Source organism: Triplophysa dalaica, chromosome 10 (assembly GCF_015846415.1).
Source record: "Triplophysa dalaica isolate WHDGS20190420 chromosome 10, ASM1584641v1, whole genome shotgun sequence".
Taxonomy (NCBI): domain Eukaryota; kingdom Metazoa; phylum Chordata; class Actinopteri; order Cypriniformes; family Nemacheilidae; genus Triplophysa; species Triplophysa dalaica.
In genome coordinates, this window is record NC_079551.1 from 16,564,079 (window position 1) to 16,577,183 (window position 13,105).

Consider the following 13,105-nt stretch of genomic DNA (forward strand, 5'->3'; position numbering starts at 1 on the left):
GGTGAGGCAGCCAAGGACTGCGTCGAGATCCCCCGGGTGGAACGTCCGCCTGCGGTGCACCTGTGCCGCGGACGGCTACCACCTGGGGGGGGATCGACCACTCCTACCGTCCAAAGCACGCAAGACTTCGGCATCACTGGTGTCGAAAGCTTGCGATGTTGCGGGCCAGGCTGCCTCCTCTCTCTATGCCTTGGCCATCCTGCAGGTCCGCCAGGCCAGGGCGTTGAGAGGGCTCCACGAGGGTAAGGCCGACCCGGGTATAATGCAGGATCTCCGTGCCACCGCTGACAGCGCTCTACGGGCGACTAAGGCGGCGGCACGGGCCCTGGGTCGGACGATGTCCACGGTAGTGGTCCAGGAGAGACACCCCCGGCTATACCTTGTGCAGAAGAGTGACAGCAAGGAAGTCCGCTTTCTTGATGCACTCATCTCGCAAGGTGGGTTGTTGGTAACACCGTCGAGGACTGCGCTCAGCAGTTTTTTGACGGCGAAGCAGACAGTGGCAATTAACCACATTTTTTTTTTTCACGCCGCGACTCGGCCGCCTACAGGCCTCCGAGATCTCACGTGACGTCTGCTTCCCTGCAACCCAGGACCCTTTCGACATCGGCTCCGGTTCCTGTGCCCCCACAGGCGGCACCCCGGAAGCAGAGGTCGAGGGGGAAACCTCCACCCCGTCAGCAACCTCCTCGCGAGAAGGGACACTGACGGGAAGACCCCAGGGAGAACAACATCGGGCCCGAACCTTCACAGCCACGGCTCTGATCGGTCGGTACGGGACGACTCCTGCCTCGTCACCAAAGCCGGGCCCTTGTTAGGGCTTGGCGCCCACTTACTCACTGAGTTTTCTGTTCTCCCCGGGTTTACTTGCAGCCGATCGCACACTCCACTGGACTGTGCTCGGCGAACCGACCTCAAACCCTGGCGAGGCGTGAGGTCGTACATACATACGACAGCCGTCACCACTCTCAAACCGACAGTGCGTGCCGTTGTCCCGCCAGGCAGGTAAGCAGGCGGAGCAAAAACCTTCCCTCCGGGGACTCCCCGCGACATGGTTAGCTCCGCCAGCCGACGAACCACCCCCCGTGGGAATGATGAAGCAGACCGTCCCCTTGGTCACCCTGTCACAGTCCCTGGGAGCTCGAGAGCTGCCCACACTGTCTCGCTGGCTAATGAGGGCGGTCCGTCTTGGTTACTCGATCCAGTTCGCCAGAGACTCACCCAAGTTTCGGGGCATCATCTCTCCCTCTGTCAGAGGCAGGGACGCCTCCGTACTTCGGGTAGAGGTCACCACCCTTCTGGCAAAACAGGCATCGAGTTCGTCCCTCAAAACCAAGATGTTCAGTGGGTCACCACCCGCACTTCATCGTTCCCAAGAAAGACGGCGGGTTGCCCCCAAAGGCTGCGTACCCTGAACAGAGCACCTTCACAAGCTGCCATTCAGGGTGCTCACACAGAGGCGCGTCCTGACATCTATGAGGTGTCAGGATTGGTTCGTGGCAATCGACCTGAAGGACGCTTACTTTCATGTCTCGATCCTCCTCGACACCGGCCGTTCCCACGGTTCGCGTGCGAGAGGCGGGCATATCAGTACAGAGTCCTCCCTTTCGGTCTGTCCCTGACCGCCCTTTCTCCCTGAGAGGAGGAAGGCGAGCGGGTACTAAACTATCTCAGCGACTGGCCTATCTTGGCACACTCGCGAGATCTGTTATGTACACAAAGGGACCTGGTGCTCCGGCACCTAGGTCGATTGGGACTCCAGGTCAACCAAGAGAGGGGCAAGCTCTCCCCAGTGCAGAGCATCCTCTTTCTCGGTATGGAACTCAACTCTGTCACCATGTCGGCACACCTGTCCGCAGTTGTGCCCAACCAGTGTTGAACTGTCTGAAATGAACATTTTAGGCAGACAGCGGTCCCCCTGAAACAATTCAGAGGCTCCTGGGACACATGGCGTCCTCGCGGGCTAATACCCCTCGAGTTGATGCACATGACACCGCTCCAACACTGGTTTCAGAGTCGAGTTCCGAGGAGAGCGTGGCACACCGGCAGCAGGCGCATGGTGATGCCGCCCTGCTGCCGACGCACCATAACCCCTAGTCTTTATGACTTGTCGACGGACTCAGGTCCCTCTGAGCAGGTTATGAGGCAGGTCGTGGTGACGACTGAAGTCTCCCTGCAGGGGTGCGGTGTAGTGTGCAACGGGCACGCAGGTGGGGTGTTGGACGAACCCCCGCCTGCGCTGGCATATCAATTGCCAAGAGTTGTGGGCTATGCTACTTGCACTGAGCAGGCTACGGCCTCTCGTGCGAGACATGCACGTGCTGTTCCGAGGACAGCACTATAGCTGTAGCGAATACAGATCGTCAGGGTGGCGTTCGCACACAGCAGCTAAACACAACTTGCTCGACGCCTCCTCCGGTGGAGTCAACAGGTGACTCGTTCCCTGCAGGCCACACACCCCGGGCAAACTGAACTAGACAGCCGACGTGCTTTCTCGCCAGTTTATGCCTCGTGGAGAGTGGCGACTCCACCCCCGTGCAGTCCAGCTCATTTGGAGGCTGTTCGGGTAGGCCCAGGTAAAACCTGTTCACCTCCCGTAACACCACCATTTGCCCGCTTGATAGTCCCTGCCCTCGGCACGGATATCCTTGCGCACAGCTGGCCGCGGGATGGGCGGAAGCACACCTTCCCCCCCCCAGGAGCCTTCTTGTACAGACTCTGTGCAAGGTCAGGGAGCAGGAGCACCAAGTGTTATTGGTTACACCACACCGGTCTAACCGCACTTGGCCTCAGAGCCGATGCTCTGGACAGCGACTCCCCCTGAACCATTCCCCTGACAGAGGACCTGCTCTCTCAGGGGAAGGACACGTTCTGGCATCCCAGATCAGACCTCTGGAACACCCATGTCTGGTCTCTAGACGGGACGAGAAGATCCTAAGATGGCTACTCCCCCTATACGGCTGAGACCATCACCCAGGCTAGGGCCCCATCTACTAGGCGGTTACACGCCTCTAGACGGTGCCTCTTCTCGTCCTGGTGTCTTTCTCAACGAGAAAGACCCACTGAGGTGCTTGATCAGGATTGTGTTCCCCTCCTCACGAGACTGGAGACTAACATCTCCCTTCCACACTGAAAGTGTATGTAGTCGCTATTGCCACTCATCACGACTCAGTCGGTGGAAAGTTTCTAGGGCAACACGACCTGGTCACCAGGTTCCTAAGCAGCGAGAGGGCGGAATCCGCCTCATCTCCGCTCCATACCCTCTTGGGACCCTAAGTGGTCCTGGGGAGCCTCAGGGCCCCCCAAAGAGCCCCTCGGAGGTTCCGATCTTCCTCATAGAGTAAGACGGCCCTCCTGACGGCGCTCACTTCCTTCAAGAGGGTAGGGGACCACCGAGCATCCTCCGTGTCACTGGATTGCCTTAAACTCGGCCCTGGATACTCTCACGTTATCTTGAGACCCAGGCCCGGATGCGTGCCCAAGAAGTTCCCACTACTCCCTCCGGGGCCAAGTGGTGAACTTGCAGGCGCTCCCCATAGGGGAGGAAGACCCAACCCGATTAGTGTTGTGTCCAGTACGTACTGGACCGCACGCAGAGCTCTGAAGCTCTGACCAGCTCCGTGTCTGTTGGAGGACAGCAGAAGGGGAAGGCTGTCTCCAAACAGAGGCTGGCGCACTGGGTCGTGGACGCCGTTACGACGGCATTCCGATCTCAGAATCTCCCATGCCCATTGGCAGTGAGGGCTCACTCCACACGGAGTTTAGCCACCTCCTGGACACTGGCAGAAGCGCCTCTCTAGCAGACATCTGTAGAGCTGCGGGTTGGGCTATGCCCAAACACCTTCGCAAGGGTTAACAACCTTCGCGTAAACCCGGTGTCAGCCCACGTCCTGCGTGGCGACATGTAGGACTGGCATCCGGGGGGGCGTATGCCTGCGAAAGCACCTTTCCACCCTCTAGAAGGTTGGGTCAGTGTGCTATTTACCTTTTCTTCTTACCCGAACACATCGCTAAGAAACTGGTACCTCACCAGCCTCCCTTCTTACCCAGACACTGGTTAAGAATAGGCATTCCATCCATCACCAAACAAGCACCCCCTGGGGGCTGGCTGGGCAGAGCAGCCTTCCCCCTTAGGCCGGGATACCATGTGAGCTATCACAGATAGCTCTAACCGGACCTAGTGCTACCGGACGTCTGTAACACCCCCTCCGTGGGCTGTTCCGTCTGATGTATCCTCATGAGAATGGTTCCCACTCCTGGTAACCCATGAGCTTCCCCAGGTGGGCCTCCACCTCGCGGTTAACTACTCAGTCCGCACGTTCCATGCGTTCTCCTCCAAGGACGAGACCATACCTATATCCACCATATTCCTCCCCACGGGTAGGAGGTGGCCTCTGTAGCGCTTCTCTGATTAAGAGTCGCGCTTACCCGGTGTAAACTGATCTGGACGGCCTCTCGCCTATAGAGAGCTAAGGCCCCGTCCGTGAAAGTTACCGGTCAGGGCTGTACCCATCTTTCTCCAAGAAAGCTCTGGAACCCCCCGACCACCACACTGGAAGGTTACAGTCTCACGAAAGCTTCGAGATGACACGCCCAGGCTTGTTACCGTCGCTTCGCTAGAGATTGTGACGCGATACAGCGTTGTGGCGTTTTCCATAGGCAACCCCATCTGTCGTTCTCGACACAACGTCGAGAGACCGACAGAAAGGGAACGTCTTGGTTACGTATGTAACCTCAGTTCCCTGATGGAGGGAACGAGACGTTGTGTCCCTTATGCCACGAACACGTATCGTATTCTGCTGCAGTTTGAGAGGTCTCAGGCTCTTCAGAACAAAGGTAAGTGAATGCTGCACGCCGGCCTCCTTTTATACCGGATTTCCGGGGGCGGAGCCCGGCATGCAAATTGCATTCGCCAAATTTCATTGGCCTTTTCTATAGTAGTCAGAGTTGATTGGTTCTCAAGGGCGAACCCCATCTGTCGTTCTCGACACAACGTCTCGTTCCCTCCATCAGGGAACTGAGGTTACATACGTAACCAAGACGTTTTTAAGCTTTAAATATTTTTAATTTCATGACGTCAATGTAATAGACACATTTTTTCTAAACTTTTATATAAAAGTTAGTTTTGTAATGAAAACATTAAATGAAGCATTGACTGCAAATTTCAAATTTCAAATTACATGGTCTGGATTCATACTGAGGAAAAAATGTATACAATAAAATTACAATAAAAATATTTTTGTATGTCCATTGCTGCGTCACAATTCGCATACTTACGTCCTAAATAGTTTACCTAATTAATTGTAGTATGTTCCAAATCATAGTATGCTGAAATGAGTGATCCGCGAGTAGGCGGAGTTTGGTGACACTTCACTGCACTAATAAAATCAAATAATAGATGCTTTACTGAATTAACAAATACATACACACCTAAATGCAAAGAAGGGCTGTATTTTGGCGATATGACTTTTAAAAGTCAAGCGTAGTCAAGGCAGCAGCAGCCATCTTCCGTGCGTGCATACTGTTTTGCTGTGCACAATATACTTTTTCATAACAAAAACAGTATAAACTTTAAGGGCATATTTTAAGTAGGCGAATTGGGACAGAGCACATCTTTTGCTTTGATGACATCATGCACCCAAGCTGACACGATCTCCACAAGTGCAACCACACAATACTGATTCATTCATTTACAACGTTGACGTATTTTTACTCAACTCAGGAGAACAAGGAAAACTAATGCAAGGTCTCTAAACAATTTATCTGTACTAAATAACTTAAATAATAATGTTAAATAATTATTTTATTAATTAAATAAATAATTATGTGAATATATATATATATATATATATATATATACATATAAAATGCGCTGTCAATGTAAGGCTATGTTTTAATACAATTAATAAAAAAAACAATAACATGGATAAAATGGAGTACAGCATGTAACTACCTAAATAATTTAGGGTTTCCTAGCAATGGAAAAATTCAAGCTGTAAGCACTTCATGTTTTTGCGGGTCTGTGGTCAACCCAGCCCAAAGTGCTGTTCATGTCAATGTGACTCACCAAACCACACTTACAGAGCCTAGTCATGACTGAGGCAGATCACGCAAAACATGATCTTGCATTCAAAACACCTCGAGTGAAACAGAACAAAACGGAATCGGAGTTCTTTCCTTTTTTTTGTAAAATATAACTTCAAACTTAAATGCAATACATTAAGAATGTGGTGCTGCTTTTTGTAATATCTCTTCAATGCTTTGCTTGCTGGACCACCAATGTTATGTATGTCAAACTACTAGGGGTGTAACGGTTGAAATTTCTCACGGTTCGGTTTGTGTCACGGTTTTAGGGCCACGGTTTCGGTTTGGTTTGCGCTATGTTCAGGGAAAAGCGACTACTGACAAATAAAAATAAGAACAAATAATCAAGCTACAAGTAACAGCACCAATAAAACAACAGAGCAAAGTAGAAAATAAAATAAGATAATATACCTAAAGTAATCAAATAACATTGCATTTGTGCGGAATAAATAAGATGAATCATTATTGAAGTTACAGAAGCTATTAAGTCACAAGAAGTGAGTGATTTCCTTGACTTTTAACAGAGAGCAGGAAGATGCTGCTGTCGCTTTAAGAGGAATGAAACAGATCCAGTACACGTGATGTGTTTTTCGTCTGTTTTGTCCATTCACTTAAAACATAACCTACTATGTTTGTTAAGATACTCGACAAGAGGGGCATGTTGACCTACTTTGTGTGTGAATTTGTCCATTTAAGCGCTTCAAAGACAACTCAATATTTGCACCATGTCCGAGACTTTTCTTGTGCGCACTTCATATCTTCTCACAGCGCGCACGCAAGGTTTAGTTTTTGTAGAAGTTTAATTTAAACATGTGCTGCTCAGGTCTCACCTGCACAAGCATGCTCACAACACCCGGGTGATGAAAGCATAAATGACGTCAATCCTATTGAAATGACATTATTTGGTATGTTGTAGGTATTAAATGTGTATCTATCGACAAACATACATTAGCTGAACTTTGTCGGTCTGTTTTACGCATTATAATTTCTAACGAACCATATTATAAATGCGTCGTCAGATTTAAGATGAGCCGCAGAACTGTTGGTGGAGAACAGTGCGGTTAAATTTTTTACAGACAACCATTACACCCCTACAAACTACTGTATCTAATCATATACTGTTCAATTTATTTATTTACATATATACATACGTTTTATTAATCTCTACAGCTAAATATAAAATGCGAGGGAGAAGACCTGCCGTGAATCCACCTCGGGTGGAAATCAACCTGCACATAAGCACATGCATAAACGTGTGAAATATACAGTACATGCTGAAAATGGATCTGAAATGGACGGTTGTTTTTATTTGCATGTGACTCATTCACGTTCAGATTTCAGTTTAAGCACATATCCTCATTCCCAATTTATTTGTTTTTACTCTAGTTTTCCGACCTCTAAAAGAGTATCTAAATGGTAATAAAAGCTTTGCAGTTAAATTAGCGCACCATCTGCCGAGTGTCCTGCATACATATCCGTTTTTCTCCCTCCGTCTCTGGTGCTGAACTCGCTATGAGCTCTAATGTCAGAATGTTAAATGGAAGACCATGAGTTTAAAAACTTAAAGAGGCAGTGAAATATTGGCCAATGTGCTTGAGGGATGACTGGCTCTTTACTCCGGGTGTCAGTGTTTAATGGTGGACCTGGATGCATATAAGTTAGCCCAAGCATGAAGGGCAGTGGGACGCTCACGTGGGGGAAAAAAAAGAAAAGGCAAAAGGAGGCTCGCTTCAACATCCCGCCAGCTCTCCTTTGGTGGGGTGGGGGTCCCATCAGAAACATCATGTCATTTCTCTCACTCACTCAGTTAGCCTTGAGATGCACTGCGGACTTACCTCAGTGTTGTACACGCCATATATCAGGAAGATGAAGAGACCCTGCAAAAAAGAGAAGCAGATAAAATAAGAAGTTGTTTGATTCTTTTTTCTCTCTCTCTTTTCTTTGAGTCTGAAATTAACTCAGACAACAAAGAGTATTTTTTTTTAAATCAGGTTTAACAAAGTTTTGCAAAATTGAAACTAGCTTGCTTGGTTGGTTTGACAGCAATAGTATTCATGAAGCATTCACAAAGTGAGAAATTAAGAAAGATACACGCACAACTATTGGCTGTACGTTGCAAACAGAATAAAACAGAACGCAGGGATCCTAAATACGCTTATAGTAACAAAATGAACAAAACATCCTTTTGAACATGTATGAATATGCAAAAAGAAAATAACGGCCTTAAAGCTGTTTAACGGGGTATTATTTTAAGTTGCAAAGCTTATGTGTAAAAACTGAAAAATGTACTATGGAAATGCTAGAAGTCCAAAGTGTAGAACTTCACCCCCAAGGTTTCCGAAGCTTGTAAGCAAGTGTGGGCAAGTACAGTACAAAAAACAGTTCCAGTACATAGACCAATTGAAAGAAAGGAGAATAAAGAAAAACGATTCAAAGTTAACAAAAACTCTATAACAATATCTGAATGGAGTACCATTGTGGTGTCCTTGCACAGTACAGAAAACGGTCACATATGGCGACAGAAAAATAGTACTTTTGGTTCATGGTTGTGAACATTGAATATATTGATTAACAGTTCTTTTCAGGCCCGAAAGGCTTATAGAAAGTTTCAATACTTTTATTAGCTTATGTGCCAGAAAGTGCTGCAACAAAAACTGTTCCTGAACTAAAATCTACAAAGCCGTAACAAAAACAAAACATGCAGAAAAGAACCTTTGACAAGCTGCTGTAAAATCTGGAAATCAAATAATAAAATGGATTTAGAGTATAAAATACATGCTTTGTTCAGTAAAAAACGTATTTGCCTCATATTGCTTTAGAAGACTCATATACAATATGATATATAGCACAATTTGTCAATTTACTTTCAGCGATTCAATTTTACTGAAAGGGTTAAACAGACTACACAACAGTTTATACATAAACATTTGATTGAATGGTGAGACGTGGGTGAAAAGTTTAAGAATCATCTCACAATTGAGTGAGTTCTTCCACAACAAAAAAATATGATGTTAACATTATTTCTATTGGAATTTAACCCAAAACCTGATTAATACAGTAGAGCACTTGTTGTTACTGTTGCAATTTCCCTGTAAAAACCCACATATCCCACATATCTTTGATAGATTATGGCCGGGCACGTTGTATTCTTTCTTTCATAAGAGTACACTTAATACATTTATAAAAGGTGAATGAAAAACCATTTCAGGTTAACAAAAACTCTATAGCCAGGTCTGACAGGAGCTTGAATGGGTGCCCTTGGTTACAGAGGAAGAGGTCACATATGGAGCAAAGGTACAAAGTTTGTATTTTTTCCCACCGTTATGGATAGTGAATATAAAAGTTGTTCATCTTCAGATCTGGAGGAGGTCAATTAAAAGTTGTGCGAACTTAAGGTCGACACTTTTGTGAACCTTCATGCCATTATTCTGGCTTTGGTATCACGCCTGAGCGCTATAATAGAAATTGAAACATCAGACATACTTGAAGGATGGTAACAAAAGAAGAGACACTTTACAAACACAGTAATTAAGCATGTGCTGTTCAATAATACGCTAAAGTATCGTCGACTCTCTAAGGATTTAATACCCAGTGACAGTAGGGGGTAAAATACAATGTTGCACGCACCTCGTTGTTCTATATAAGACTGACAATTTCCTATTTAGTGTTGCAAATGAATTATCATGTTTTTGATCATGCGCCTTATTTGTGTTTAATCTTTCATTGTGTTATGAACAAAGTGGGAAAACATCCCTGGCATATTACGAAAAGTGATCAATTAGAATATAATTGAGTTAAAAATAAATGGTACCAAAACAATAATGATGAATTGTTCAAAAAAGTTAATTCATTAATGTCGCGCTAAAAACAAACAGAAAAATGGAGCACATTTAAATGCATTGTGTTTCAAGATAAAACCGTATTCTTTTGAACTCTGCTCTAAAATGCTTGAAATGTATGCACAGGGATTGGACTTTTACATACATCAAACAAAAAGCATAAATTATCTCCTAACAAAACTAATTAAGAAAAAACAGAATTCAGTTGGCAAATGTTGTTTTCTAAAAAACACGCAGCACCCCAGAGAATGTGATGCAGAGAAGGAAAGTGTGATTGTGTTAAAAGAATGGGGGCACGTTCATTCAGGACTCGGCACTATCCTGATCTAATGTTTCCCTAAAACATGACAGTAGTGGAAGCTTGATTTACAAATCATTACCACCCACAGCCATCTAAAAATGCATTTGGCCAAAAGAGGAAACTGAACATATTTTTGTTCAGTCCACTCATCCATATCCTCCTAAGCCTAGGCGTCAAACGCGGATAAATTCCTCTAAAAATTTGTGGCTATACATCGGGAGCAAGCGTGTTGAACCGAACTGAGAGCAAACGCATTGTGCTCTCCCCAAAAGAAGGGCCTTTGCTCCTCATTACCTATGACAAGATACAGGAATTCACTTTGCTTTTCATTTAGGAGCTTGGCGTCCCCTTTATGGATGTCTGCCTTCACGCTTTTACTTACTTCCCCTCGCCGGCTGAGGCGTTATAAATGATTATAAATTTGCGCGGATGACCACCTTGTCTTTTTTATTTCTCGCTGGTCCCCTAATGCACAAAAAGTTAGGGAGCGAGCAGGTAAAAAAACCTTTATTGTCTTTATTTATGACGCTGTCCTTGGTAAAGGAAATTTCAATGTACTGGAATGAAAACTATGATTAAAGGGACACATTGTATAGGCAGAAAGTGTGGCAGCTTTCCATCTCTGAGCTGTTATATACTGTATAATATATAGACGTATATATTATATATTAGGACACTTTCCCAGAAACAAATAGAGCTGACCGAACAGAGCAATGCAGAGACATCAGCGAGTGCTGGATTTCTTAAATAGCCCGACAAAATCTGTATATTACCTTTACATGCCCAGTGAAGAGGACTTTGTCAAGAGTTAAAAGCAGCAGAAAAAGAAAATGGACAAGGAAGAGTAGTATGTTTAGTAAGCAGTAATGAATGGAAACAGTATCTATCTAGCCAACTAATTAATCCATGGAAAATGCTTTTATATAAAGAGAGTCGATTGAGCTGGACCAGCCCTTTGCTGTTCAGACTTGGAACCAATTTCTCAATTTAGTGAATATCGCAGGGGGCTTTGATGACGACATGAGGGGTATCAGGTGTGTGTGTGGTTTGCTGGTGAGTTTTACAGAGGAGTTGAAGGCCAGGTTAGGGTTATGTTCAGGGCAATCTTAAACAGAGGCAAGATTACTTGGTGTAACACACACGCAAACGCACAATACCACATGGCCAGATAACTGTCAACATCTGCTTTGGGTGACAGAACTCTTACAAAGTGTGTGTGTGTGTGTTTTTGTGCCTTTAAGCACACCTTAGGACTTTAAGAACTATTTATTGTGTATTTGTCGTATAAAAAAACCTTTCAAAAAGCATACATAACATTTTATATTGTTTATGTACATACAGTATACATCCAGGCGCAGAAAAAAATAAGAGACCATTTCCAATTAGCATTTCTAGATGTATTGTGTCTATTCAGCCCAGTGTCTATTGAATTTCATCAAAATCAAACCCAAAATCAAGCAATGCAAAAGACTGAAAGAATGACAACAAACATGAAAACTGTAAGAAAAATCAGTTGTCACATTTATTTATAAAAGAATGAATAATTCTGTAACTTTTCCTACCAATATGGTATTGTTCTAATTATTGATTCAAAGTGAATATGAACTTGCTTTCTTTGCAGCATTTGATGTCTGAGAAAATACACAGCATCTTTTCTTTTTTTCTGCATCAACAAAAAAATGCTAAACATTTGATTTTTTGGTATGAATTTTGTTCGTAGTTCACAGAATTTCACCTAAACACATATTTAAAATAATACATTTAAAAAAACACATGAAATGATATAATTAACATAACAAAAATGATGATATGGTGCACAACTGTGTACCATTGTGTCTACAGGCTGACAATGTTTTAGTAAACCCTTTTCAAGGTCGGCAAACACGCATAGCTAATATCCTGCTTCAACAAACACAAAGTGACTCTTCTGTGGCTAATGGTGTATCAAATGTTCTGGACACTATTCTGACTTTAATCTTAGTAGGATTACAAACAGAAAGCCCAGAGAAACGTCTCTTTTAGTCAAATGAAAGTTGATGTATCAATCTGTGTAGGGTCAAGGGATCCAGGCTTTCTCTGTTAGTGTCAGTCTGAAATCCCTGCATGTGGCAGCAATTACAGAAATAGGAGAACCAAAAAGCGCTCGATAGGAAAAAGAGGGAGAGAGAGAGAAATATGTTTTTCACGCGTTTTTAAGAGACCTGCTAATGTCTCTGCCGCCCCCCAGAAAAACAGTTCAATTAAATTGTATACACAACGTTTACTTTAAGTGCCAGCAGTCTTTTAAATAAGGGCGAAATGTCAGGTTTGGGTCTTGACGCTGATGTACTGCAGAACCTACAAACTGGATCAAATTTGTAGACGTGTTCAGCTGTGCGGTGAGAATGTCAGAGGGCTGTTCCTGCCAGAGAGGCTTCAAAACTAGACCCAGCTGTGAGCTTTTTAGTTTGAGAATTAACATGAAAACGCGAGCGCGAAACTATTGCACTTTTAATTGCTTTTTACAACAACAGATGCGTTGAAAAGTTGAAGTTTTATGCTTTTCACGTTAAGCAAAATGCACAATGAAATATCTATTAAATCTTCGTGACATTGCCAAATAAAACCAAAGTGCTCTTATGGCTGCGCACAGACTTGATTTCACCTCCGCTCTGTTTGACGTTAAAATAACAGGTTTGAATTTGTAACACTTGCTTTAAAAAATTATACCCATCGATATGACAACAATATTAAATTCGATCTATCAACGCACGCAGACGATTTTCAAACGGCAGCCAAACCTTCTCATTCCACAGCGCTCAGTGTATTTTTAATGGCACAGGGCGGTCTGACATGGTTTGAATAAAGAAAACTAACGTACTGCCAATCAGGTCAGAAAGTT

The 13,105-nt window shown here is 44.6% G+C and overlaps 1 protein-coding gene across 5 annotated transcripts in view; it reads right to left on the reverse strand.

Moving 5' to 3' along the window:
- LOC130429324 (adhesion G-protein coupled receptor D2) overlaps nucleotides 1-13,105 on the reverse strand; it is a 65,199-nt gene that overhangs the window by 31,833 nt on the left and 20,261 nt on the right. For all 5 annotated transcript variants that reach the window (XR_008907574.1, XR_008907576.1, XR_008907575.1 and 2 more), the window contains one exon: nucleotides 7,920-7,961. Coding sequence is in view for 2 of the 5 variants with exons in the window: in XM_056757803.1 (XP_056613781.1) it covers nucleotides 7,920-7,961 (42 nt within the window). In the remaining 3 variants the exon portion in view is untranslated. The remainder of the gene's footprint in view (nucleotides 1-7,919; nucleotides 7,962-13,105) is intronic.